The sequence below is a fragment of the Brachycentrus maculatus genome, unplaced genomic scaffold (assembly GCF_059751285.1).
Source record: "Brachycentrus maculatus isolate JH-2025_06_01 unplaced genomic scaffold, ASM5975128v1 h1tg000087l, whole genome shotgun sequence".
Lineage (NCBI taxonomy): Eukaryota > Metazoa > Arthropoda > Insecta > Trichoptera > Brachycentridae > Brachycentrus > Brachycentrus maculatus.
The window spans coordinates 388,189-416,062 of NW_028280841.1; the positions used below are offsets into that span (position 1 = coordinate 388,189).

Consider the following 27,874-nt stretch of genomic DNA (forward strand, 5'->3'; position numbering starts at 1 on the left):
AAGTTTCACCACTATTTCTAAAAATCTATTGTGACATGTGTTTTGATTTGTTTTTTTTTTTTAAAGAAATAACCCGCAAAGTCTCTATTCTCAGAAGCTTGTCTGCAAGTAGGATAGTAAGGATAGAGAAGATAAATGTGATAAATACATCACAAACACCCAGACTAATTGGAAATAAATATTTCGTGAATTTATTTTGCAATTAGCAGGAATCAAACCCACAACACCAATTTTGCAGTCTAGCGTCTACCCGGCTACGCTACAGCGCCTGATGAAAATGATGCGGAATGCATCGAAACACGTATTAAAACAGATTTTCAGAAATAGTGGTATTTACTAAGTAAAACTAAAATTAAAAATGGAGATATATTTTTAAAAAAGTGACTGCCGAATCAATCAATGAAATGAACTTAATTCCATCAATAATTAATTGGAAACAGATTGAAGCCTTTTTTAGTAAATGCGTCAAACATTTCTTTTTTCTGCTGGGACGTCAGGGGTCTCAGGGGGGGTCTGGGAGGACCCACTTTTATTCCTGTTATGATTTCCATAGCTACCTTCATGGTGGAAACCCAGCTTCCTAGAATTAAAGTAATTGAAACTTAATAATCAAAATTATCAATAAATTTATGTAGATAGAAATAGAAGCAGGCAAAGGTAAACTTGGGACGATCAAGTATTTCAGATACTTGAAAATGGTCAGGTCAGGAGTTGGAATAATTAGCAGGTATGGTAGGGGAGATGCGTGAATGTAAAAGAGGCGAAGATTGTATGCAAAGACAGATTGATATGGCATTCTTTATACTTAAGGTTTGGGGGTGGGTATAGAGTGCGGAAGGTTGACCTGTCAGTGCGGGTGGTTTCCTAATGGGGCTGGGATCTCTTAGTAGGGTTACTAACCTTCCTGCCGCTGTCACCCTGGCCATAAGAACATGGTGGTGGATTGTACACACTAGTTGGTTTTAACTTACATGTCCCGCTGACAGTGATAGGGACTTTGAAAGCATCAGTAATCTTTTTTATCTTTGACTGCGGGAAACTTTGCACGATTGATTAAATACCATAATAACGAAAAAATAAAAGATTTTTTAATAGATGGTCTCGAATGGAAGCCAAGAGTTTCTATGTCGGACCTGAAAATGTGGCGGAAGCTTTCGGAGTGTATAAAGCCAATGTAAATACCAAAACTTCCATATTTCCATCTCAATAATAATAAAATATCTCTATATTTATTCATATAAAAATAAAATCTTGGTATAAGTAGCTGCTAAAGTAAAAATAATCAGCATTTATATACAAATATTTACTCAAGTATTATGCAAAACAATGTTGGTTACATTTGCTCATTATGCTTATATGAGAAAGCAAAAAGACTAATTAACTAACTAACCATCACGCCGCTTCCTTGCAGGGGTAGGCAGAGAGAATAGAACGCCACACCACTCTGTTTTTGCAAACATTCTTCGCCTCTTCCTAGTTCATGTATCTCCTCATACATACCCGCCGATTATTACGACTCCTAACCTGACCACTTTCAAGTATTTGGCATACCTGATCGTGCCATGTTGTTCTCGGTCTTCCTCTGCTTCTTTTCCCAATAACATTTGCCTCATAAATTTGTTTTACCGTTCTTTCCTCACTAATTCGTTCTACATGTCCAAACCATCTCAACACACCTTTCTTATCGATAATGCTTATCTCAGCTTTACATTCCAAAAGAATTTACCATTTTGAGTGATGATGTTAATATATTCATTTAGTTGCGTCTGCAGTTTACTGGCTTCTTTAAGGTTGACATCTTTGCCGTGGACATTTTGCAGAATTTTGAAACCATGTTGATGAAGCATATTGAAAGTTGTTCCGATACTTGAGTCGAATCCTAGTGCTCCAGCAGCCACCAGTAACTGGAAGAAATAAAAACAAACAAACTAACTTAATCAACAAAATTAAGGTTGGCAAATATCACTGTTTTCAATTGCTCAAACAGGCAGTTATTGTTAAAGTGTAACCACTCTCTCACATTGTTTTTTTTTTCTTTTAAAGGAATAACCCGCAAAGCCTCTATTTTAGATGCTTGTCTGCAGGTAGGATAGTAAGGATAGGAAAGGTAAATGTGAAAAATACATCACAAACACCCAGACCAATTGAAAATAAATCTTTCTTGAATTCATTTTGCAATTGGCGGGAATCAAACCCGCAACGCAGTCGAGCGTCTACCCAATTAAGCCACGGCGCCTGTTAAGCCAGGATATACACATTGAAAGCTATCCCAACTGCATTCCCGAATCAGATACAGAAGCATGTAGGCTCCCTGACAGACCTCTCTTGCAAAGCAATTTTTTTCAATGAACTAAGTTGTGAAAATTATAGAAAATGTGAAACAAAATAGTATCTCGATTTTACTGTGAATTTACATTTAACCTTTTAAACGCGTTAACTTTGTTCCTAAGAGACGCTCGTGCGCGGCTGTATTTCGCTGTTTTTTAAATTATTACTTTTATCATGTATTTAGTTATGAAACGATTTATTTTCCTAAACAAAAACGTTCAATGGGATTCATTGTGCCTTTTTGGTACTCTACAATACACGTGTGTCACATTATTCTTGAAATATATCGTAATATAAACAAATTAGATCGTAACATAAATAAATCAAAGCACGCATCATGTGTCACTCTTACCCACTGGCGATGCGTAGCGTCGAGAGTGAGACAGATATAGGGCATGATTATGGCGCGGACTAATTACCGACCGCAAGAAAAATCAGGGATCTGTTGTTTTATTTATCCTTGTGATATTACAAATTATTTGTCAGATATTTCAACAGATGTCATAAGGCCGAGGATTGACGTATTATTTTATCCAAAGTTCCACACCATGAAAAAATCCCTCCAAGTTGAACTGAGGTTCGAAACTTGGAGCAAAGTGAAAACACAAACGCTTATGTCAGCCGCGTATGGGGCATGTCTTGTAAAAACACAAACGGTTATGCGAGCCGCGTGGATCCGGTTAATAGCTTTCAATGTCCCTGTCACTGCCAATCTAAATAAATAGAAATTTGTAAGTAAAACCACCATCAAGTTTCTAGAAGTATCTTAGTGTAGGCAGTGAAAGGGATTAGTAGTTAGTTAGTTCTATTAGTCAACTAGATCCGATTCTACTCGACGTTGGCCGGTAAACAGACGCCTCCACAACCCCAGCAGAAAGACACGGAACAGTGCCAAAGCATTTACAGAAAATGTTCAGTTTTCTTGACACAAACCTATCACAATCCTAACAAACGATGAACAGAAAAACACAACCTAGCACAAAGCCCTAAGCCAGGATATACGTCTTTTTCCTATGCTGCATTTACCTTCCACTATTCTTTGTAATATAACGCATATGCATAATATTATGTACTTTGTATTTCTCTCTCCTCTTTAAAGAAACATCTGAGACATACTATCTATCATTAAAATCCTAACTGTCCATCAAACCTCCTGCCTTAGTTTTCCTCTCTACCTCCTTCCCTAAACTCCCTTTTTCCTTTGCCTTCCTTATTATCATCAATTTGTAATTTATGTTTTTTTTAATGTTCAAGTATGTACTATCTACCCTCAGATTGCAAACAGCTATATATGATATCAAATGTTTCGACCAATATCACTAGTATGTTTTTGGTTGGTTGGAAGATATTGCTTTTTAGCAATAAGCCCGCCAATGTTCTTATTTCTTTTCTGTAAAAAGTTAAGTTAAATAATAAATTATAATAATAAAAAGAAAATGGCTGAAGTACTCTAGCTTTCTTTTCTTTAAAGTATCTATAACTTCTCAACCCTTGATGTTCTGAGCATTTAAAAGAAGACTAGATATTGAATTCTTCGATCTTGTTTATATAGTAGGTTGGATGAGAGTCCAGCTTTTCCCACCCAAAGGAAGAGTGATATGAAAGATGCATTGATAGTAGATTATTGTAAATCTAAACATAATATTTTTGAAGTTTCGTAAAGGAATCTCATCTGACGATAAAATTCACATGAATTATTCAAATAATGTAAAACCTGGTCAGCTCCTAAGAAGACAGCATTTCTTTCTCCACAAGCCTTAAGAACCTCAGCACCTTCCTGGAGATTGATGGATGTGAATTTAAGTCCTCTGAATGTTTTGATTTTCTCTGCAGCTTCCTTCACCAGTGCTGGCATATTGACTGAAAAAAAAACAGTTAAAACTATTTTGAACAATTTGCTTACGGACAGAGAAAATCTGACAAGTGCTGCTCAGCAACGTAATTTTTTTTTTAAAGCAATTTGTTTCTCAGAAATATAAACCAAAAAAGAGATTTTCTTCATCTTCAAACCCTTACCCGCACCCCAATAGTGCAAAGGGCACTGCATCATTTAAGCGCAGTGTTATATTAATCATTAACACATGAAAGGTGATCAGCCCTCCGCTTCAGGTATCAGTCCAGGGTAATATTGAATAAATATTAGAGTGAAAAAATCACTTATATTTATTTGACCCCCCCCCCTGGGAATCGAACTCGGGACCTCCAGAACAGTAGCAGTGCGTGCTGACCATTGAACTATGGAGGCGGACAAAAAAAAAATATCCGTACTCAATGATGCATAGGGCACTGCACGCAACAATGAGGCGTTTACTTGATCTTCAACTATACAAAGACAAGGTCACTGCCCTAGGGCACTCGAGGTTGCATACCTATACTCGTACTAGTTTGTGTAAGCTATTGTGCATGAGGTCAAAGGAAGCAGGTTGTAATTAAATAAATAACTAATTTGGATTGTCATTGCTGTGGAAAATTAGTGGTTTATGCCATTTTTTGTTTCATATAGTTGGCAACGCTTCAACCAACATCAAATAAAATTTGCACTTTTGTTCTTGCCATATTGCACCTATTAGAACTACAGTTTACACGGAGACTTCATATCAGTTATAATTAGCAAAATATGCAGCATTATCTGATGCAGTGCCAAATACATCATTGGGTCCAGATAAAGGATAATGAAGGAAGAATACTTACTATTTACACAAGAGAAGCCAGGGTTGTGGTAATACAGAAGGGGTGTGTTAGGAGCAACTTGCGCTACTATGTCGAGATAGAACACAAGATCTGACACATTAGTCGGTTTAAAGAATAATTCTGGTAAGACTAATAGCGAATCAGCCCCAATTGATTCAGCATGCTTTGCCTGAAAAAAAAAACTTGAATTTGTAATGTTATATTAATGTAAAAATATCCTTTTAATAGAGCAAATGATTATGAAAATATGAAATAATTATATATGTGAGCAAAGAGTACTATGTACTCCCTACCTTTGAACATCGCGTTTGAGCTAAGCAGTCTGTTACATTAGTTTTTTTTAGTTTTAGACACAGTGTTATCTTGATCGTTCATGAAATCAAGGTGATGATCACTCCTGAGCTTCAGGGACCAGTCCAAGTGTAAAATCACTAATATTGATTTTCACACTCCCCTGTGAATCGAACCCGGGACCTCCAACACAGTAGCTAAACCATTATACTACGATGCAGACAAACATTAGTTAGAAATAAAAATTCCATATCGAATGTTATCACTTGCGACCTCTACTGTATTTTTGAGGTAATAATAGCAACCATCTTTATTGAATTGGATCCATGAATCCCTTGCCGTACCCCGTAATTAATAATTTGTTTTTGGTAAAATGTTTGGCATATTTGGACCATTACTTTATTCACAGATGAATATATAAAATATTGAAATATGTGTTAACAAAACTACATTATACTGATCAAGTTTAACAAATAAAAAAATCAACCGCTAACAAGGGCATGGTCTAAATTAAAATAATCCAAACCTAGCTTAAGAAGATATTAAAATAAAATGAAAATATTTTTATTTAATCTTTTTATTTTAATTTAAGGTTGGGTTAGGTTAAACAAATTATAAATTCAGAATAATTTATCTTCAATCGTTTTTACCTATCTAGTCAATTAATATTTATAAAATGACAGTGCACCATTATTATTGATACTGCCATTAAAAAAATGATAAGTGGCAATATTTGATTATTTGATTTAATCATCAAATATTGATGGATCAAAGCATCAATCTATTTGATATCTACAAACAAATTGTAGTAAATAAAATATTTTTCATTAAGTAGCTGTAAAGTTGAAAGTCATTTGTTGTTTATTTTGATTTTACAGAGCAATATAACTTTGAAAAATTGGACATACATTTAATTTAAAAAAAATAAGAACAATATAAAATGTACAACAACAAAACAATATATCACAGACAAATTGTTTTATAACAATCGCTTACTACTTGAAACTGCGACTTTTGACTATCTGAACAAATATCTTTTTTGTGGTATTCAGTAATGCTGTTAAAATCTGACCTTGTAATCAAAAGTCCATGTTATAATAGAAGACATTAGGTCAGTTTTTAATCTGTGTGTTCTACCCTCATCCAGTTAAAATCAAAATATTCTGTAGTAAACTATTATTATAGCGCTCAACATCTATAGTGAAAAAATCAAATCGATTGTGGTCGCCTTCATTAAACACGATGAAATTTCTGATCCATACCTACCCCCTGAGCAATATTTCATGACTTGTCTCTGGTGTATTTGATTTCTATTAGTCAATTCAATATTTATGTCAGTTTGCACATGACTACACTTTTATTTTATTAGAGTTTATACCAACTGTTAAATTGTATTTTAATGATGTTTTATAACGTAAAAATATGTTTTAACCACAATTGTTATTTTAATAGTAGGTAATAATATATTTACTTTTTTTTTGGATTCTTGAACAATTAAAAATGAAATGAAATTATTCAATGAAAAACCGTTGCTTTATTCTCTCAATACATCAAACATTGACAGCCTTCAAATAAAATGGCTGATAACAGCTGACTATGGGTCATAGATGAATTAGAGAGAATTTTGTTATGTCAAAAGTCCATCATTAACCCTGTTTTATGGACCAGCCTAAGTAATCAAATATTTCACTTTGTATTTTTAATTCAGCTATGTTTCTCGCACAATCTAAAGCAAATAGAGTAACAAACCAATTCTACAACATCGGGCAAGGGGGCCCCTCCAACTTGCACCATGACGTGGATTCCGACATCGTGACATTTCTGGACCCAGACTTCAGTCACCTGTTTGCGTTCTGCTACACTCATGGACATGCCCTCGCCACTTGTCCCATTCACTGGATTAATGGAAAAATAAAAATAAGTAGTAATAATCCAAAACAATGCATAAAGTACATATTTTCTGATGTTTGTTTGATAATATTTTTCAACTGCCCCTTACTCCCTAACCTCGAGTTCATTCAGGACATTCGGTCTGAGGGTTTGTCCTTCCCGCTGAATGTCCAACACCTATTGTCAATGAACTCGAAAAATGTTAACGGTGCGATTATTAAACATTTAAAAAAGTATAGCAAAAGCGTGTGACCCCAAAAAAAATCAATAAAAAAAAATATTATTTAAGTATATAAAATCACTAGTATGGCAGGTATCACCCAAAATTGGGTGCTTTGCCAAAAATAAACAAAAAAAAAAAAAAATAGACCATTTAGAAAATAATAGCCGGAGGATTTATCTAATCCATTTTTCAATATTTAAAAAAATATATATGTTTTGTTAGAAAAATTATAACATTTTAATTTAGTAATTAGACATTCCTACTTATACTAAAGTATATTATTACAGTAGCCTCTTCAAATAAGAATCTAAGCTCTTGTGCTTGGAGAGGGACTTACATGCATTTTAAAGTTAAAATATATGGTTCTTCATATTCTTATTGATTTTTCCTGGGTTTAATGACTAAAATGCATTTCAAACATGAAGGGTCATTTATATTCTTGTTGCTTTTTCCTGGGTTGTTATGCCATGGTGCCTTAAAACTTTTATTTGCTGATGGCGGGTCTATCATTAGGATACGCTTATGTCATCATCAGTTTATTGACGGTCGCGCTTTTGGCAAAGTTTACTAAAGCTAATATATCGATTCTTAGCACTCAAACAGATAAACAAATATTAGAGTGAAAAATTTCTAGTATTTATTTTGACCACAGCCTTCACTCGATTGCGATTCAATAAAAGGAGGGTAATAAGTCCAGATTCATAGATTTAAGAGTGAAATATGTTCAAGGCGATGACATATCGCTCACTCCTTTCAAGAACGTCATATATCAAAAATCGTCAATTTTCAGTTGTGCATGTTTTCGGAATGCCCAGAAAATGTACTATATCCCAGAAAAACAGGCATATTTTTAACTTAATATTTACCCGCTACAGGGCAGAAAATGTTGTTTTTGCATTTTGTAGAGAAGGTATTGTTTAATTATTTTTTTAAATATGCTAAATATTTTTCAAATGGAGAAAAAACCATCAGGTTTCACCTTAAAAGATCTGTTGCACAGTTAAAAGTTCAATTAGTGGCTTTATATTTATTTTTAATTTTAAATTTTAAACTTTAAATTAAAACTTAATTTTAATCTTTAAAATTTAATTTAAACTTTAAAAACGTTCTGAAAAATCAAGTTTTTTTTATTTATGATGTTCTTGAAAGGAGTGAGAGATATGTGAGGGTAATGGTTTAAGACATTACCGCAAAATGGGGAAAAATATTCAGTTCTACAGGAGAGGAAAAGAAAATTAGCGGCAATGGCTCAGGCATTTGAGAATGCATACTCGTACTAGCTTGCAGCTCGTAGAGTCTTTTGAGGAAATGATACTCACCTAAAACTCCCTTGATTCCTTCCTTATTAAGGAAATCCACATATTTAGGAATGACATCCAAATTCAGAGAAAAATCAGCATTAAATGGTGTCAATACGGGGGGCATCAGCCCTCGGAATGTGAAATTAACCTAAAAATATCACAAAAACATATTAAATACCACCTAGTTGCATTATAAAAGTTGAGGGATTTTTGTAATTAATGAAAAATAAATGGTTGGTAGAAATTAAAGTTTTTAATGGTTCATGTTATATAGTTTATTACTATTATTATTATTATTTATATATAATAAAAGTATATTTGACTCACCATGTTGGTAAAGAAGTATGACACTAGTTACCTGTGAGAGGAGAAAACGGTTTAAACAGTGATAACTTCTGGTATTTATCATACTAATAATATCAACCTATCCATGACATTGGGTGCAGTGACCAAGCAATATGCATGATTGAAACTAAACTAATTTTAACCGAAAAAAAGGATTGTTGTTAGTATGTAACCACTTACTAAATTTTTTGTTTTTGAGACACACCTATCGAACATTTGTCTTCTTCTTTGCTGTGTCCACCTTTCACTTCGCTTTGTAATATGAATTGATATATATAATTTATTATGGTTCACTATGACAGTATGAATTCATCTTGTTACAGGAAAAATGGTTGTTCGGCTCTAGGATTTGAACAAGGATCCTTTGATGTTTGGTAAGGTGCTTTATCCCATGGTCATCCACCTAAATGAATAATTAATGTAGATACTAGACTGTGATATACTTTGATAACAGGTTTTCTTTAATTTAGGAAGAGCAAAACAGTCATTTCTTCCTGTGAAATAATAAATTCATGTTATATTATTTGTATTATCAATATATATTATCACAAGGCAAAGGGTTCTTGCGAGAATAAATAAAAGACAGAAGAAGAATGTCAATAAAGTAGAATTGATACTGCACGCTAACTTTAATTAATTTTTTAAACATCTTGTCATATTTGCTTTGCTACACAGAAAAGCAAACACAACAAGAAATTAGAGGTGTAAGGCGTGTTTTTTTTAAGTATGAAGTTGAAGAAATGAAATGCACAAAAATATGCACACCACCGCAACATATGGTTTCTGAAATGCACAAATATGTGCAAGCTGTAAAAAAATATGTTAGCAACAAAAATATGTTGGTTAGTGACAGCATATAAAAGAAATTGTTGGTCACTGTATACAATGAACTTAGTAAATATGTATAAATGAATATACTCCACTGATTAGATAAAGTAATCATAATTACAACAAAAATAAATAGACGCACACAGCAACCAGATGATAATTAGTATTTCTATTCCACATAATAATATTTAAATGTAAATCTTACTCTAACCCTTACCCGAACCCAATTATGCATGGGGCACTGCATTGTAAAGAAGTAATATTATCTTGATTGTTATTGAATTTACAATGATTGAATTCGGAGAAGTATGGCAACACTATTCTAAAGTTATGTCATATAGCAGTTCAACAGTAAATGATTATAATGTCCACCTCCGTAGAATAGTGGTCAGCGCGTTTGGCTACCGTGCTGGAGGTCCCGAGTTCGATTCCCAGGAGGGGTCAAAATAAATATCAGTGATTTTCACTGTCATATTTGTTTAATATCACCCTGGACTGGTACTAGAAGCGCAGGGCTGATCACCTTGCCATCATGCAATTAACGATCAAGATAACACTGTATCGCTATTATGCAGTGCCCTATTACACCATTGGGTGCGGATAAAGGTGGAGACTGACTGGAGCATTTCGTCGTAACATAATGTCGTAACATCGAGTGCTCGGCTCGCTGTACTGACTGCCTGAATGCTCGCATCGTAACGTGTTACGTTACAACGAAATGCTTCGGTCAGTCTTTACATTAAAAATTACACAACAAAATGTGTAATTTTTTTGGCATTTTTTTTCCTCATATTGTTTTTATTTTTAAATGCTACTGGAGGCCCGGTATATGGTTTGTAATTCTGTTTGAGAAACTAATGCCAGATAACGCTAACTTGTATGTGTTTATTTGATTAATCAACTGATGAAGAAACATGAGCATAATTGTAATAGTGATTTGGATATTTTGACCGTGACAAGTTGTTATATACATACTTCATTCTACACAAAATTTCTTCATGCACCATTCCAGTTTATAACATATAAAAATGTATAGTCATGCATTTACTTATGTATATGTATTATTACATAGTTATCAGTTATCGCAAAAATTAATAACAAAAACAGCATGAGTCTATAAAATATATTTCAAATACCTATGTCATGATTAAGATTGTGATAAGATAAGAATTAATTTAGAATGGGGAGTCACATTGTATAGATTCCGCCTCCGCGGTATAGTGGTCAGTGCATTTGGCCACTATGCTGGAGGTCCCGGGTTCGATTCCCAGGGGGTTAAAAATATATAAAATGAATTTTTCACTCGATTTAATAATTTTAAAAAATCTGGAGGTACAATGCAGGGCTGATCACCTTTCCTTCATGTATTTAGCGATCAAGATAACTCTGTTCATGTACACTATCTAGTGTCCTATGTACCATTGGGTGCGGATAAGACGGTTGATAGATATTAAAAAATTATCACGGCATTATGATAGAGATAGAGTATGTTTATAACTGTCATTAGTTTTATCCAATGCTGGATCACAGCCCATGAATTGAGAAATATTGAAGCTCTTATTTTAGACAATTGTAATACTAAGCTAAAACCCTTAAAAAAGAATAAAATCAATCTTTTATAATAGCTTTACAGAATCCAAACCAATAAAAACATGGAAATGTCTATAAAGATAATCAATCCCTCTACACTTAACACATTAAGTACCAAAAGCCATTTCCTATTTATTAAAAATATTGTCTTTAACATGTAAAATTTTGACAAATAGTAGTGCTTTAAAAAAAAAGTTCTTAGTAAATATTAGTTTTAAATGAATAGTTCAAATTTGAATTGGATATAGTAATTTACGTAATTGTGAGAATTATTTCCAGTACATAGGGCAGAAAAACTGACTAATTAATGTGGTCGTAAACGGTTGACAGCGAAAACCCGACTAACGATTGGTACAGAAATTATTAATGTTTCTGTTAAAATGTGCATTTTTGCTATGAGTACAGATTTACTGGTTTTTTAAATAAGTTTTTATAAAACCTGTTGGTAAATAAAGTATTAATACAACTATAAAAGATGTTAGAACTATGTAAAAATATATATAGTTTATTGACAAAAACACAATGTGATTTTTAGACTCATTTATTAAAAATTAAAATCAATTATACTTTTAAAAATGGTATTAACAATTAACATCTTAAAGAGATAAGAAATAATTGAATAACAATAAAAAATATAGATGGAAGGACTTACAATCTACTGTGTACATTAAAGTACAAACATATATAGCTTTTATAGTATTATATCTAAGAAGGTAGTTAGGTAGTAAAAAGGCATGTATTTCACAGTTGTATTGACACATTTTTATCACAAATTTAAGGCGACATATCAATACAACATTATCCATAACGCCTAAAGAATTCCGGAAAATACACGCGATACAATCACTTCGCACTAGGGCATGCTAAATTCCTGGGAAACAGCATTACCAAATATTGAAATTACCCTGTCGAAGCCAAGTGATCATTCCAAATGCATTATACGGAATCCATAAATTATTTTTGTTGACCACAGATAGTAAAATTGACTTCTAAAGCTAGAAAAATTATTGCATTTTTATACTGGTCAAAGATAGGTCACGTGTCTTGGAGGCATTGGCATAGAGATGTACATTTCAATCGAGCCATGTCTCTCAAGACGCAAGGATGTTTAGATATGTGTCTTTTGCACACCTATCATACGTTATTTACTGTCCGTGTAGATGGGAGTCAGTTAAGACAGCAATATTGTTTGAAAATTACTCTAAACTGAAATAAATTATTAATTGACAGGTATTTTATTGACTTGTGCAGAGTAGCAATGTATTATATATAACAATGTATTATATATTAACCCTTAGCACTAAAAATGTGACAAATGGTTAACAGTTACTCATTCGGCTATCTGATTGGGAAGATATCTGTTGCTTTTCTGGGTTTATATTTCTTTACAGCTTAAGTTTTTTATGTCAAATTATTAAATTAATTGGGAGCTAGAAATACGCTACACACAATTAAATTCGTGTACTAATTGGTATGATTAGCTTTAAATTATCAATTTCAAAAACTGATTTAACACCTTAACGACTTGTCCTGCGCTGGTGTGGAAATTTGATCTGACCATCCCTTACTATCGGGGATTCATAAGTAGTCGTATAGAAAATTTAATTTTATGACCCAATGCCATATATTGAGTAAAGCAATACATGTGTTGATTTGAAAATAAATTCATTAGTTGGATCAATTTCCACACCAGCGCGGGACGGTCTTTAAGGTGTTAATTAAATCATTATTTTATTCGCTTCATCCATTGACTTAGCACTCTTCAATTCCTAATTCTTTATTTTTTTTACCTACCACCAATGATTTATTTACAAAATATATTTTAAAAAGGGGGGTTTCACATTAGTCTATATTGGAACATTGTAAAGAGTGTATTCATTTATTGTTTTAAATTATTTTTATAAATGCTTCATCTTCAAGACCCAAACCCAACATCAGAGTTGGCGTAATAAATACCATGTCGAGCCACACTCCCCATTAGGTTATCTTAATGTATTCATTTTAGCTAACCACACACACTCATTAGGCATGAAAATTACTGACTCAGTTTAATTATTTGTCAATATTACATGTGGAAAATTTTACTGTACTATATAAATTTAACAGCCCATAGTGAGAACAATGAAGGGTTTTCAGGTTGGTGCATTTTTCCAATAAGTAAAAGATTATTTGATATTACTCTAAAGTCAAAATACTTCCTTCAGATTTTTTGTTGTTGTTGCCAGTAATAAAATAATGCGTTTTATGTCATAAGTGTACAAGTATGATTTTCCTCTTTTTTAATAGATGTCTCTAATCCTGTTACATCTAGGAACACTTTTATGTGACAGATACAGCAGTAAGCTTTGATTTTTTTGTCTATGACATTTGTTTTCAAAGAATAAGCATGCATTTCTTTCTCCATGCTCCATCGAATACAACATGTAAAGAATGGTTTTGATAATTTCAAAACACTATTTTGACACAGAGGACGAAGGGCATGAAAACCATAAAAAAAATACAAAGATTGCAGAAATGAAAGCAGTGCTCGATGAAAATTCATACCAGACAAAATAAGACTTAGCTGTGACATCAAATATAACTCAGCAATATAAATATATCGAATACATAATCAAATTATTACATTGCATTTAAATGCAATAATGCAAAAACGCAGGCGATTTATTAGATTGCAGAACACAAATTTTACATAGAGGGAATATCTAAATTCCTTGAAAGATGGGTGAAGGTTGTAGCATCAGATGAAGCATACTTTGAATAGATTTTTCTTAATTTTATAGACAAGTAAATTATTTATTAGAAAAGGAACAGAATCATACTTGCACGCTGAATATAGAGTTGGTAGCTGTTGATTATAAAATGGACGACGTAGGATTTTTCTTCCCTCCAAAAGAGGGCAGTAAAGACTTTAAGTACTGCAGTACCACGTATAGCCGCGATTTCGGAATGGCCTCCTGCCAAAAGCCGTTGCGGTAGGCCATGGCCCTGCTCTGTGCTCGCTGCAGGAGCTCGGCATCCGTCCGGTCGTAGAGGACCCACGGCAGCCAGAACCACTTGGTCTCCGGTTTCACAGGAACGCGGGCAATGTCCGTCGAGACTACGCCCAGTCCTAGCTCCACGAGACGCTCTCCCACTTTTAAATGCTCAATTCCCGGTCCCTTTCTCTTTGTGTCAACCTGTAAAAATAAACAACCAAATAAGTAAGTTTTTTTCAACCCATATCCGCACCCAATGGTGCATAGGGCACTGCAAAGTAGTGATGCAGTGTTATCTTGAACGTTAATTGCGTAACAGTCAAGGGTCATATTAAATAAATTTTAGTGAAAATCACCCAAATTTATTTTGATGCTGACCACTACACTTCAAAGGTGCACAATCTTTTTTACTTAATAATAATTATTTATATTTCAGAGAACACAGGACTTCCCCATACTAATGTACAGTAAAAAGATTAGCCAACCAATGGTTTCAGATTCACCCATATATTATTAAAATTTACATACAAAACACCATTTCTATGGTAAAAAATTATATAAAACCTTACTAAAAACTCTTACCAAAACCTATATATATTACTATAATAAAACTCATTGAATTTAAATTAATTTTGTAATTTTTTTAAATATAAAATCATGGATATCAACCCCTGCCTTGTTGTGTATATAACATGATGATGTTGGTTATGACGAAACCCGGTCACTAGTCAAATAAAATATATGTGGGAAAAACTAAAGTTGTTATTTTATTTTATAAAATGCAGTTCCACTAAAAAATGTAAGTACAACAATTAAATCTAATGCAGTTTTATTTAAACAGTTATTACTTTCTTATCACTCCCGCAGAACGATTAGGCCAGATCAGATAAACTTACGGAATGATATACCTATCACTATGTGGAGTACATAGGAGACCATTGTAGGTAATACCTTGGTAGTAGTGACAGGCAGCTGCAGCGTGATGTCGGCGACCAGGGCACCGGAGCCTCGAGATAGAGGAGTAAATTCCGCTTTTTGTCCCACGGCTATGCATTGCAGCCAGCTGATGCCGTTCCCTCCGACTAGCTTCACTCCCCAAACCTATAAATTAAACATTCGAGAAATTCTATAACATTGTCATTGTCGCAGCGATATGCCTGAAAGTTGTGTAAATGCTTTCAACATACATACTTCTCTGTAATACTAATATAAATAATATAAAAAGAGTGTTTTGAGAAAAATGAGACAAAAAAAAGGAAATTTCTTTTTACGAAAATGCTCCTTATTTTACATTTCATTTAGATCAGCCGACGTAGCGTTAGTCGGGTAGACTGCGAAACTGGCGTTGTGGGTTCGATTCCCGCCAATTGCAAAATGAATTCAAGAAATATTAATTTCCAATTAGTCTGGGTGTTTGTAATGCATTGTTCACATTAACCCTCCCTTTTCTAACTATTCTACCTGCTGACAAGCCTCTAAATAGAGGCTTTGCGGGTTATTCCTTTAAAAAGAAAAAAAAGAAAGAACCAAATTTTATTTTAGCTCGAAGAAATCAGATATTTTCTTTTCAACCAATGACCCTAGCTAATGTTCAAGGGCTAAATCACGCAGTTGTCTCCAAACCATCAATTCCTCAGTGTTCTTGAAATAACTTTAAAAAATCTGAATTTTCAAAATAAATATCAGTATATATATATATATATATATATATATATATATATATATATATATATATATATATATATATATATATATATATATATATATATATATATATATATATATATATATATATATATATTTATATATATATAAATATATATATATATATATATATATATATATATATATATATATATATATATATATATATATATATATATAAATATAGCTTACTTTACTATCTACCTCTACTGGCTACCCTAATTAATTCTCTGTGCACGCCACTAATTAAAAATGTTGTGAAATTACAAAATGTTTACTTGAACGGGAAGAGGCGGCTTTGCTGAGTGCCAGAAGGGTAAGCGAACCAGCGGACTGTGGTCGATGAGGAGCCGGGGGCCTTCAGCCGAGGACTGACAGCCGACCACTTTCCCCCGCAGGATCTCCTTAGTCTTGATGAAGTGCTCCGGGATATCGGACACTTTAGAAAACTTACTTATCTGTAAAAAAATCAGCTTTTAGTAAACACATTGCTTGCAGGAAACACTTAAAAGCGTCATTTACATGCTGTTAGTACAGAGCGGGAGACACTTATAAGTGTTGTATTTGCTTACATTTGGTAGAGTTCGAGAGGCGCCAACAAACATTGTACAGATGGGAATTGGATTTACAGTTACTTGTGATTAGTATACTGAGGGTCAGGCGGCAGACTGTCTAAATATAATTACGGTCGGGGTTGATGAAAAAACAGCCGGACAACAATATGTTAATAAATGGTGTTCAGAAAATAAATGAATCATGCTAATGAAAAGAAAATATCAAATATTTTAAAACTAACTAAATAACTAACCATAATGCCACTTCTCCGTAGAGGTAGGCAGAAAGAATAGAATGCCACATCAATCTGTCGTTGCAAACAACCTTCGCCTCTTCAACATGCATACATCTCCTCACACATACCCGCCGATTATTCCGACTCCTGACTTGACCACGCCCAAGTGATCTGAAATACTTGATCATGCCAAGTTTTAATCAGTCTTCTTGTGCTCATATTTCTAACTACATTTACCCTTTCAATTTGTTTTACTATTCTTTCTTAACTCCTTGAATTCACTTGCCAAAACCATCTTAAGACCTTTCTTAATTTTATTGATAATACTTATCTCAGGCTTGCATTCTTTCCTTTTGTCATCATTTAAACATCTATCATCTATCATTTTGCCACACATTCATCTTTCATTCATTTCGACTGCATTCCGCCTAGTTTCATATTTCTCTTGCCAACTCCATGCTTCTCTTCCATACATTAGGGTTGGAACTAGGATTTCATTGTACACTGCCAGCTTAGCTTTCGTTTAGTTTTTATTTGCTATAACTGACTTCTGTGCACCATTCACTCTGTTCACTCTCCTTTCTATATAGAATGAAATAATTTGAATACTCAACGTATGTAGTACCAGTAAAATTACTTGAATTTATTGTAATTGTTGTGAATAATGATGTGATCTTATTTTTTTTTAAATATGGTCGTTTTGAAGGTTAAATCAAAGTTTATAAGAATGTAAGGTACATTAAATAAAGAGTTTAAAAAAAATTATACTTACAGGGCGAACTTTATGAATGGCAACGGCCAAACTTACACCAGCTATCGTATATATTGCGATCTGTGAATAAAAACAAAACAATTTTGACAATGACAGCCACAACTTCAAACCAAAGTTTTGATAAACCTAGAGTTTACCCATCCAATTTTACTCGATTTTATCAGAGAGATGTAAATTTAATAAAGATGATAGGATATGGGTATTGAATAATCAAAACGAATATACACATGAAAAAAACTAGCAAAACAATAATGATAAAATTAATATTTTTACAAATTTTATTTCACCTGAGCACCGCGGGTATTATGCTCCAAACCCGAGATAATTTCGTTAAAGACATTCCGTTTTTCTGCCATTTTTTTCAAAAAGAATTCTAGGTCGACCTTTTCGATATTTTGTTCATATTTATTTTTAAGAATTACACAACCACCTACGATTCGGCAAATCTCCGTAAAACATATTTACGAACTGTCAAAACTCGTCTTTAAATAATCTAGCCCCTCAAATAGTTTAGATCAGCTATTATAACTCTTAAAGCCTCTTTAGTACAGTTGAGAATACTATGAGAATTTTACAAAGGGGATTTGAAGTTTATTTTAATAGGTAGGGCCTGGACAAATTAATTCTAATATAAAAGGAGAAAAGACATATCGCTCACTCCTTTCAAGAACGTCATAAATCAAAAATCGTCAATTTTCAGTTGTGCATTTTTTCTGAATGCCCAGAAAATGTACTATATCCCAGCAAAAGCGGCATATTTTTAACTGAATATTTATCCGCTACACGGCAGAAAGTGTATTTTTTGCATTTTGAAGAAAAGGTTTTGTTCAATTAATTTTTTTTTAAATAATAAATATTTTTCAAATGTAGAAAAAACCTTCAGGTTTTACCTAAAAAGATCTGTTGCATAGTAAAAAGTTCAATAAGTGGCTTTATATATATTTTTAATACATTGTATTATATTTTTAAACTTTAAACGTTCTCCTGAATTTTTTTTTTATGATGTTCTTGAAAGGAGTGAGCGATATTATGAATCTAGTGTTTTTGAAAATAATTTTCACATATGAATTACATGAATTTATACTAATTAAGTAAAAAGTAAACCCACTCACAAGTAGGAATAAGCTATTTAACTTCTAAAGTTGGAGACTAAGCAGGGTAATGATAAGAGGTGCTGCATAAGTCGTAGCTAGATTTCAGAGTTATTTGAACTAGGTAATAAAAAGTATACAATATGGTAAAACCTCTTAATTTATTTTTCTTAAAAGTAAAGGAGACAAAATAAATTTTATTAATTGATTAATTAATTTTTGACTTTGAGGTGAAATGTATAAACAATAAATGGAGGTACGGTTGTTATTAATAATTAATAATAATATAAATTTATATTTTTAAATCCAAAACATAACTTTTTCACAACATAAATCACTTAATTCACTCCTCGAAAAAGTAAAGGAAATATTATAGTATAATTTTATTTATTTTTTCTAAACTATAGTGGACCCACTCACGAGTAGGTATAGTATAGCCATAAAACATATAAATTTGAAGCTTCAGTAGGGTCATGATAGCTGTAGCTAGATTTAAGAGTCACTTGAACGTTAGGTAACCAAAAATTACCCATGGCATCCTTTCTTTTTGATATTTAGGCCACATTAGAAGGAAAATTTTCAGAGTGTTATTATCTTTTTCAGGCAATTTTTTTTAATTTTGTAGCAAATAGATCATTAACTTTTCTTTATTCCACAATAACACAATTTTTTATGTAATTTTAACTTTCTGATAATACATATCCATGACCGATTTAAAAATGATCAAGTTATTAGAAATAAAAGTACAGAAGCAAAGTTAATATGTACACTACTAGTCAAAATGTTAAATTCGATATGAATTCCAGTCCTTCAGTGGTACCCAAAATATGCACACAAAAAAAACAATTGTTAGATCAAATAAAAAATAAAGGGTAAGAATTTGGGAAGAGGATTCAACTAATTATGCAATGTTATTATTGTTTGTGTTGGTTGTACTTCATTTTATTTAACTGCTTGTTTTATTACCACAGCGGACAATACCTTGACTTGTGGCGGACCACAAAAATGTAGAATGGACATCTCATGTAGTATAAAACAGTGAATCTAATTGCTACTTATTTCAATACATATTAAACCTTTAATGGTTAAACAGTAGCGTTATGTGCGTTTAGTGTTAAAAAAAAGTGTTTTTATAGTTAAAACAACATGGGTGATAAAGTTAATGTTCTGTTTATATTTATGGTTTTATTGAAGGGTTTAAGTTTAGGAACTTGTCAATATCATGATTATATGTACGGAAATTTTCTGGATGTTTCCTGGAGGCTTCCAGAACCCCAAGGGCCTCCTAAAACAGTATGTGAAAAGGACATAAAGGATATGTATACCAACCTGAGAAATCTCACACTATGGGCTTATGAAAGTAATGTTTGAGTTTTTATTTTATTATTTTCTCAATATTTTCTTCTTCTGGTGTATATTCAATAAATGCAGGTAGGCCCCCATACTGGAATACTTTAAGGGAAAAGCGATCCTCAGCTCATTGAATCCAGGTCCACTCTTTAACGTTGCAGGCCAGGGCTTCTTTTTTTCTGCCTATACCTCTTCTGACCTTCACTTTTCCCATTATTATTTCATGAAGATGATCGTACTGGTCATATTTCATGATATATCAGTAATTGTCAATTCTTTATTTGATTGAGGTCAGTAACTAGCGAGTTTTCCAGACTCTACTTAGTATCTCTTCATTCGTTGTTTGGTTTGCTCAAGATATCTTCTTATCCCACTCCGCGCTAAAGGTTGGCAATCATAATTTTTTGCCTATGTAGTGTATTGAAAGTAGACTGAATAGAGCTTAGAGGGGTTTTCGCTGGACGCTTTTTAACGTGAAGTATGATTAAAAAGTCCATATAATATGTAAATATAATGGAATATAAAATTATTCCTATTCGTAATAGCTTAATTTCACACCTGAAAAACGTATTAATTAGTAGTTGTACTGGCCACTCATTACCGAGGTTCCTTTGAAATATGAAGAGAGAATTGCACTTTATAATTTGTGTTGATAATGGTTAATTTTCAGTGTGGGATGCGACTTCTAAAGCTCCGACAGGCTTACTTCAAGGAAGTCAGTATCACCTCGGTAACTGGGACGAGTGTATTGGGGAGGTGAAACCTGCTGATGGGAGTCAGGGAATGCCTCGCCAGTATTGTTTGCTCATGACTTATCTACGCCCCTTTCCACACAAGGAGTATCCCATTCAATCTGGACCTCTTGATAGCGGTTATAACAAGATATACGTATGTGTATATGTACTTGTTTAAAGCTGTTTGTTTATTACACTTTCTTATCATTCATTTTGAACTTTTACCACTTAAATACCACAACCAGTTTTAGAATTACTATTCTCTTATCAGGTTAACTATGGAGTATAAAATGTAAAATGTTTATTTTATTACACTCAAACATACCCCCTGAAGGTGACACATCATAAAAAATTTCTGAATCGAAGCAAAGCATCTTTTTATGTGATAATTTTTTACCGGGCCGAAAGATTTTGAGCCAACGATTATTTACATTTTTATTTATATAGACCAGGCCAAATGTCATTGTGACTAAGTTTGATTAAATAAAAAAGACAGAAAAGAGCATATAAAAACTCTTAAATATTCAAATGCAACATTGTGCTAAGATTTAAGATTTAAGCTTGCATTAAGCACGATATAAGATTTTAGACAAACGAACCATTAACTATATTATTTCGAGAAATAAAAATACTTTGTGTTCTGATCCACTCACATTTTTATTTAACCAACTAGTTTCGGCAACAACCTGTTGCCCTCTTCAGGGTTACATTTATTACTAGTAATAAATGTAACCCTGAAGAGGGCAACAGGTTGTTGCCGAAACTAGTTGGTTAAATAAAAATGTGAGTGGATCAGAACACAAAGTATTTTTATTTCTCGAAATAATATATCAATATGATCCACAAAGTTAATGCTTTCAATATTCAAAACAGAACCATTAACTTTTTATTTATATATTTTGCCATTTTGTCTCGATTTCCAGAAGTTCTATATTTAGAGTATTCTTTCCAAGTTTCTACTCAATCATTAGATGTAATTCCTATAAGCAATATATTGTGAAGAATGCCTTGACTTCCATATTATCTAATATATCTTGATATATGTTTGTTATTCCATGTAGAGACCTGGAAATTTTGCTATTGTGAGCAGAAACATTGCATTTTGGGGGCTTTGTGCACCGGCCAGTTGCCATGCGGTAGAGATTACAGCTCTTCTCCAGTCCCATTTCCATAAGGAATCCTTAAAGTCTTTGGCGTCATCAAATCGGGTTATGGCACTGTCAGGCTCTAGTGATCTGGTGAGACACGAAGTTCAAGCCAACTTGATGCCGTGGGGATGTCAAAAGGCTGATGATCCAAATCCTATATCTTACGGAGCCATTTTATTCTTGTAAGTTGTGTTTATTTTATATGGGGTAAATCTTTAAAAGCATAGTTTGAGAAATTTCAAACGTTAATAAAACATTTTTTTTTAACTGTGCAGATTACCATAACAAATAAAGAAAAAAACAGTAATTTATTAATGATGTCATTTATTTATATTTTTATAAATTTGAATATTCCTAATATATCTTTGTATTATATGATAAATTAGGAACATTATCTAAATAAATAATTGTTCTTAATAAGTGTGTAACTCTGGCCAATTTTACTACTAAAAATAAATATTTTATTAATAATAATTATTTTTGTTTTGTTGATTTTAGTATTCTTGCTGCATTATCTTTTAGTGCTGTATGTGGTACAACTTCATATCATTGGTACAGCAGGAGATTCCTAAACATAGGTATATATTTTTTGTAGACCAAAAATCCGCATACATGTATTTCATTTTACACTTTATTTGAGTTTCGGGGTAGTTTTACAAATAAATTGGTAAAAATATCCATAAATCAACCATCGCTCTGTTCCGCAGGGATAGGCAGGGAGAATAGAAAGCCATACCACTCTGTCTTTATATACATATTCGCTGACTATTCCGACTCCTAACCTGACCACATTTAAATAATTGAAATACTCAATCCTGCCAAATCTCAATCATTAAATAAATTATCTAATTAATATTTGGTACTAAATTTATCAATTATTTATTGCAACACATGGAGATCTATTTATTTAATATATCTGACACTAACAGGACAAAGCAATCTGTCAGGTTGTGGTCCCGTGGTTAGTGTCGCGGACTCGGTTCGAACCCACTCTACCACAATTTGATACCTTTTTCTAATGATGAGCCGCTTAGGGTCACAGAAATAGTATATTGAAATACATATTTATGTCAGTAGTAAAAAAACAAATATTTCTCTTTTCTTTAAAAAAATAAATCTTTTTCAAATGCAGTACATATTTGTGTTAAAGAGTCATGCCAGCGTCATTTTGCCTTTAAAGACTTATGCACATATCGCTCACTCCTTTCAAGAACGTCATAAATCAAAAATCGTCAATTTTCAGTTGTGCATGTTTTTGGACTGCCCAGAAAATGTACTATATCCCAGCAAAAAAGGCATATTTTTAACATAATATTTACCCACTACAGGGCAAAAAGTGTTGTTTTTGCATTTTAAAGAAAAGGTATTGTTTAATTATTTTTTTAAATATACTAAATATTTTTCAAATGGAGAAAAAACCTTCAGGTTTTACCTTAAAAGATCTGTTGCACAGTAAAAAGTTCAATAAGTGGCTTCATATTTATTTTGAATACATTGTATTATATTTTTAAACTTTAAAATCGTTCTCCTGAAAAATCAAGTATTTTGATTTATGACGTTCTTGAAAGGAGTGAGCGATATGTTCTTTTTTATGATACATTTATGAAATATTAATTTAATAATTAATGAAATATACATTTGATTTTTTAACAGACTCGGAGCTTCCCCCATTAGTGAAATCATTTTCTCTGTTTGTCAATTTCAAGGCATTTGGCCGGGAAGAAAAAAGTGCTGATTTGAAAGTACTTAATGGTCTTCGTGTGATTTCAATGATATATGTAGTTTTTGGTCATCGCTTTGGATCCACGTTTGCTGGACCTGTCTCAAACAGGAATTTCCTGGAATTTGTATGAGAAACTTATTATTTTTTACTAAATTCTTCTTAATCTATATTTAATCTCGATCCATTACTTCATTGCAAGCAATACAGTCAAACCTAGAGATATAAGAGACCGGATATAAGTGAAACCTCATTAACTCTAGACCACAGGACTTGTTTCGATGTGCTTTAATACGGGACTATCATTAAATGTACTACGATGAGAAAAACTCACATTTTACCAAAAACGCTTACTTAAACATTTAAAAATAAGTACAACATGTTTTTTGAGAACTTTATATGAAATACAAACATAAAATATCGGTAAAAAATTAAGATACATGCTGGTTGTCACTACATTCTTTACATGTGTTGCCCACAGATTGGATGTCCGTTGTAAATTTTATGAATGTCTTGTAATGTAGAGTTAAAAGACAGGTGGCCAAAGGTACCATCATTTTTGCCTTCTATAATATAAACCACAGATATAAGGGAGATCTCTTTATAAGAGAAAAATGACTTGGTTCTTTGGGCTTGCTTTTATCCAGGTTTGACTGTATTCGCTTTATGTAGAATTGCTTTATTTATTTTGACGAAGATGATTTTAGAGTCTATTTCTTCGTTTTTTACACTGTATAGTTTACTTTTATGAAAATGTTTCACTTATTTATTTATTATTTATTTTCAGTTACATCTTCGATTCACAGGAATATTTATCTCTTACGGTGATCTGGTTGTAGAAAATTTCTTTCTAATGAGTGGAATTGTTCTCACTTATAAACTTCTTAATTCTAAATACCCTATGAATATGCCACTGATTGTATTATCGAGATATATTAGGTATGGATCAAATTAAATAACTGACTCATTATATATAAAATTAGATTAAAATTTACTAATGTAATTCATAATAACAAAGGATAATCTTAAATTCTATTAATCGAGGATATTATCTTGTTCCCATTTGCTTTGGTTATTTTCTCTTTAAATAATTCAATAAACTAATATTTCTTTTTGATATCCTTCGATGAATATCAGGTTTCATTTTAACTTGTTGCAGATTAATTCCAGGGTACGCAGTTGTAATATTGTTTATTGGCCACGTTTTTCCTCATATTGGTTCAGGGCCTTTGTGGCCGGCCGTTGTTGGTCAGGAGATTCTCTCCTGCAAAGTTAACTGGTGGACCAACTTACTGATGATCAATAACTACGTCAACTCAGAACAGATGGTAATTAATATCTAGTTTATCTAAGTATTTTTATTATATTACTCTCACGTGTAAATTAGTCAACCCACTGCTAATGCGTTTGAGTCGCTAGACCATGTAACATTTCTGGTAGCAAAGAACACTTCCTGCACTATGTGACTATATATCACCTTTCATCCAGCCAGCAATGTAACATAGGCGAGACTATGGGCAATCACTAAAATTGATAGCATGTGTTTAGTGGTTACATTGGATGCTACTTATTAGGTTAGGTTGAGCTGAGCAGACCATAAGACACATAGTGTAGGACTACTGATTTAAAGGGTTTGGTGGTGACCTTCGGAATATCCATGAGGTGACCCCAGAGGCAGTGGTCTGGTTGACGAGACTGGACCCAAGACTCTAATATCATAAAACGCAACCCACATGTATGAAGAAGAAGCCGGAGCCACACGCAAAGTGAAATAAAAAAAATAGTAGCTTAGGTAATTTGTGTTAGATTAGGTTAGGTGTTTATAGTATATTTAACTCACGAAATTGATTTTTACTACATTTGAGTATTTTCATTTTTTTAGTGTATTATCCAATCTTGGTACATGCCATGTGACTTCCATTTCTTTCTCCTCTCTCTTACTGTAATATGGCTTCTACGCTCTCAATCTCGCCAAATGCTTGGATTTGTGTATCTCGGAGTTCTGATTGTCTTCTCCATTTTGATTCCTGGCATTATAACCTATTTCTATGAGCTGCCAGGTACTCTGCTCTTCAATGATGAGTAAGAATTTTCACATAAACAATATAATGCCACATATATAAATTTTTTGTGACTTATTTTGCTTAGTTTTTCCTTAATTTTTATTGGTAACCTTCTATTATTTACCCTTTGTGCTAATTTTTTTTCAGATTCATAAGAAATCCACGCGCTCACACAATGTTCCAAATGACATACATCAAAAGCCACGCTCGTGCCAGTTCCTACCTGATTGGTTTGATAGTCGGGTACATTCTGGTCAAGTACCGGCATTCTGGTGGCAAGATTCTTTCATTTGTAAGGATACTCATTTATTTCACATTTAAAAAAATACATATTCGCTGTTTTGACCATTCTCTTATATAATCTTCTTTAAATTATTACACCATCTGAGAGACCTTTTCATTATTTTTTCAATAGTATCTTTCATAGCCTTACGTTATATTATATAGTGTGAATTAGTGGATCTCAAAATGTGCTCTGTGGAGCCCTGTTAATATTTATTTCTGCCCCCTTGATAATGGAAACCGAGATCTCCAGCATGATAGCCAAACTTGTTAACCACAGCACAATAAACATTCTCAGCTTCATCACTTAATAGAACCTTAAAGTTGAAATTAAGGCAGCAGCAGTCACCTAAGTGGTTGGAGCGCTACGTGCAGCGCAGTCAAGGGATAACTGGAGAAGAGTCATTGATTCCACAAGGGTCACAACCCTCAGTAATGAGGAATAAGACGGAAAAGAAGAAAGTTGAAAATGATACCGTTGTGGTTAAGAATGCTAAGATGATTTTATTGAAATGATCAAGATCTCTTTTGATAGATATTCCAATATCTATCAAAACTTTTGGATTTTTTTTATTTGTTTAGAGAACTTCGGTATTGGGAGCTTCCGCGGCCCTTATCGTTGTATTGGGGGTGATGACAACTCGTATGGTGTTCTACACGCCGACCAAATCTTACAACGCCTTAGAGTCGGCTATGTACGCCTCCCTGCACCGCCCCCTGTGGACGTTGGCCATCTCCTCATTGCTCTTGTGCTGCATACTCGGAGACGTTCGTAAGTCACTTACTATCTAACTTACTAACCCGACACTACTCTGCCTGTGCAAATATTCTTCACCTCTTCCACATACATGTATCTCCAGTGACGAATGTCAAATTTAATAAACTTTATAAAATAAAAAAGAATTTTTCTATATGCTTTTTGTACTTGTTTTCGTTTGCAATCAATTGCTCATCTTTTCTTTGACCCCACTGTGTCATTTTTTCACTTCAAATATTAATAATAGTATTAATAGTATTTATATACATATATATATATAAATATATATTTGTAATTTCTAGCTGCTGTGACCTCACTTCTCAGTTGGTTTCCTTGGACGCCGCTGTCCAGATTGGTGTATGGCGCATATTTGGTTCACATAACTGTACAGGAAAGAGACTTAGGCATCGCCAGAGCCACAAAATTCCTGGATATTCCTAGTATTGTAAGAATTTTTAATTTTTTCTCCTCTTATTTTGAAGGTTTCCTATCATTCTGGCAAATTTGACTTTGTCTGCAACCGCTCTAAACTTGCTTCAGTGGAACCGCTCTCTCAAGTTGTTAAACCAACTTCTTTCATGAATAAAATGATTATTTAAGTATAAAAAAAATATAACATATCTCCCAAAACCACTTTTTGAGTTTATCAATGTAACATGACTATTTTCTAGAACCTGAGATGTTCTTAACAGGAGAATTTTTTCTTCTTCTTCTTTGATCTTCCATTCTCCACTGCTGAATTAGGACCATTTCCTTATCCTTCCATTTATTGGTCGGTTGCTGCTTGCAGCCAGTTTTTATCCCCCAAGGGGCTATGTCGCCAGACCATCTTTTTAGAGGTCTTTCGACCCCTCTAGTATTCTCCCAACGTCTCCATCTCCAACAAACAGTTTGTATTTCCAACTGTAGATGAGAACATCAGCAGTTCTCGAAACTAGTGAAACTAAACAAAAAATGGTCTTAAACAAGTTTATTTAAAAAAAATTTAGTTAACCATTCTT

At 33.0% G+C, this 27,874-nt stretch overlaps 3 protein-coding genes across 4 annotated transcripts; 1 reads left to right on the forward strand and 2 right to left on the reverse strand.

Annotated features, from left to right (window-relative positions):
* Nucleotides 1-40: 40 nt before the first annotated feature.
* Nucleotides 41-9,165, reverse strand: LOC148310776 (N-acetylneuraminate lyase-like). Its single transcript, XM_088257755.1, has 7 exons — nucleotides 9,052-9,165; nucleotides 8,743-8,872; nucleotides 7,060-7,205; nucleotides 5,020-5,188; nucleotides 4,043-4,188; nucleotides 1,727-1,904; nucleotides 41-580 (listed from the first exon to the last, which is right to left on the reverse strand). Exons 1-7 carry the CDS (start codon nucleotides 9,052-9,054, stop codon nucleotides 420-422), a joined length of 933 nt encoding a protein of 310 aa, XP_088113881.1. The 5' UTR covers nucleotides 9,055-9,165; the 3' UTR covers nucleotides 41-419.
* A 2,847-nt stretch (nucleotides 9,166-12,012) lies between these two features.
* On the reverse strand, nucleotides 12,013-18,180 carry LOC148310777 (mitochondrial inner membrane subdomain organizer). Of its 2 annotated transcripts, XR_015837344.1 has the most exons (6): nucleotides 18,016-18,180; nucleotides 17,729-17,788; nucleotides 16,445-16,624; nucleotides 15,414-15,563; nucleotides 13,189-14,663; nucleotides 12,013-13,022 (listed from the first exon to the last, which is right to left on the reverse strand). XR_015837344.1 is itself a non-coding variant. In XM_088257756.1 (5 exons), exons 1-5 carry the CDS (start codon nucleotides 18,082-18,084, stop codon nucleotides 14,340-14,342), a joined length of 783 nt encoding a protein of 260 aa, XP_088113882.1. In that variant the 5' UTR covers nucleotides 18,085-18,180; the 3' UTR covers nucleotides 12,013-14,339. The 2 variants fall into 2 exon arrangements, 1 of the variants encoding a protein (XP_088113882.1); XM_088257756.1 differs by having other exon boundaries at nucleotides 12,013-14,663.
* A 1,785-nt stretch (nucleotides 18,181-19,965) lies between these two features.
* LOC148310778 (nose resistant to fluoxetine protein 6-like) lies at nucleotides 19,966-27,811 on the forward strand. The gene is made up of 8 exons (XM_088257852.1): nucleotides 19,966-19,969; nucleotides 20,840-20,944; nucleotides 24,909-25,099; nucleotides 25,654-25,854; nucleotides 26,004-26,126; nucleotides 26,699-26,888; nucleotides 27,176-27,318; nucleotides 27,731-27,811. The coding sequence occupies exons 1-8, from the start codon at nucleotides 19,966-19,968 to the stop codon at nucleotides 27,809-27,811; spliced, it is 1,038 nt and encodes a 345-aa protein (XP_088113978.1).
* The last annotated feature ends 63 nt before the right edge of the window (nucleotides 27,812-27,874 follow it).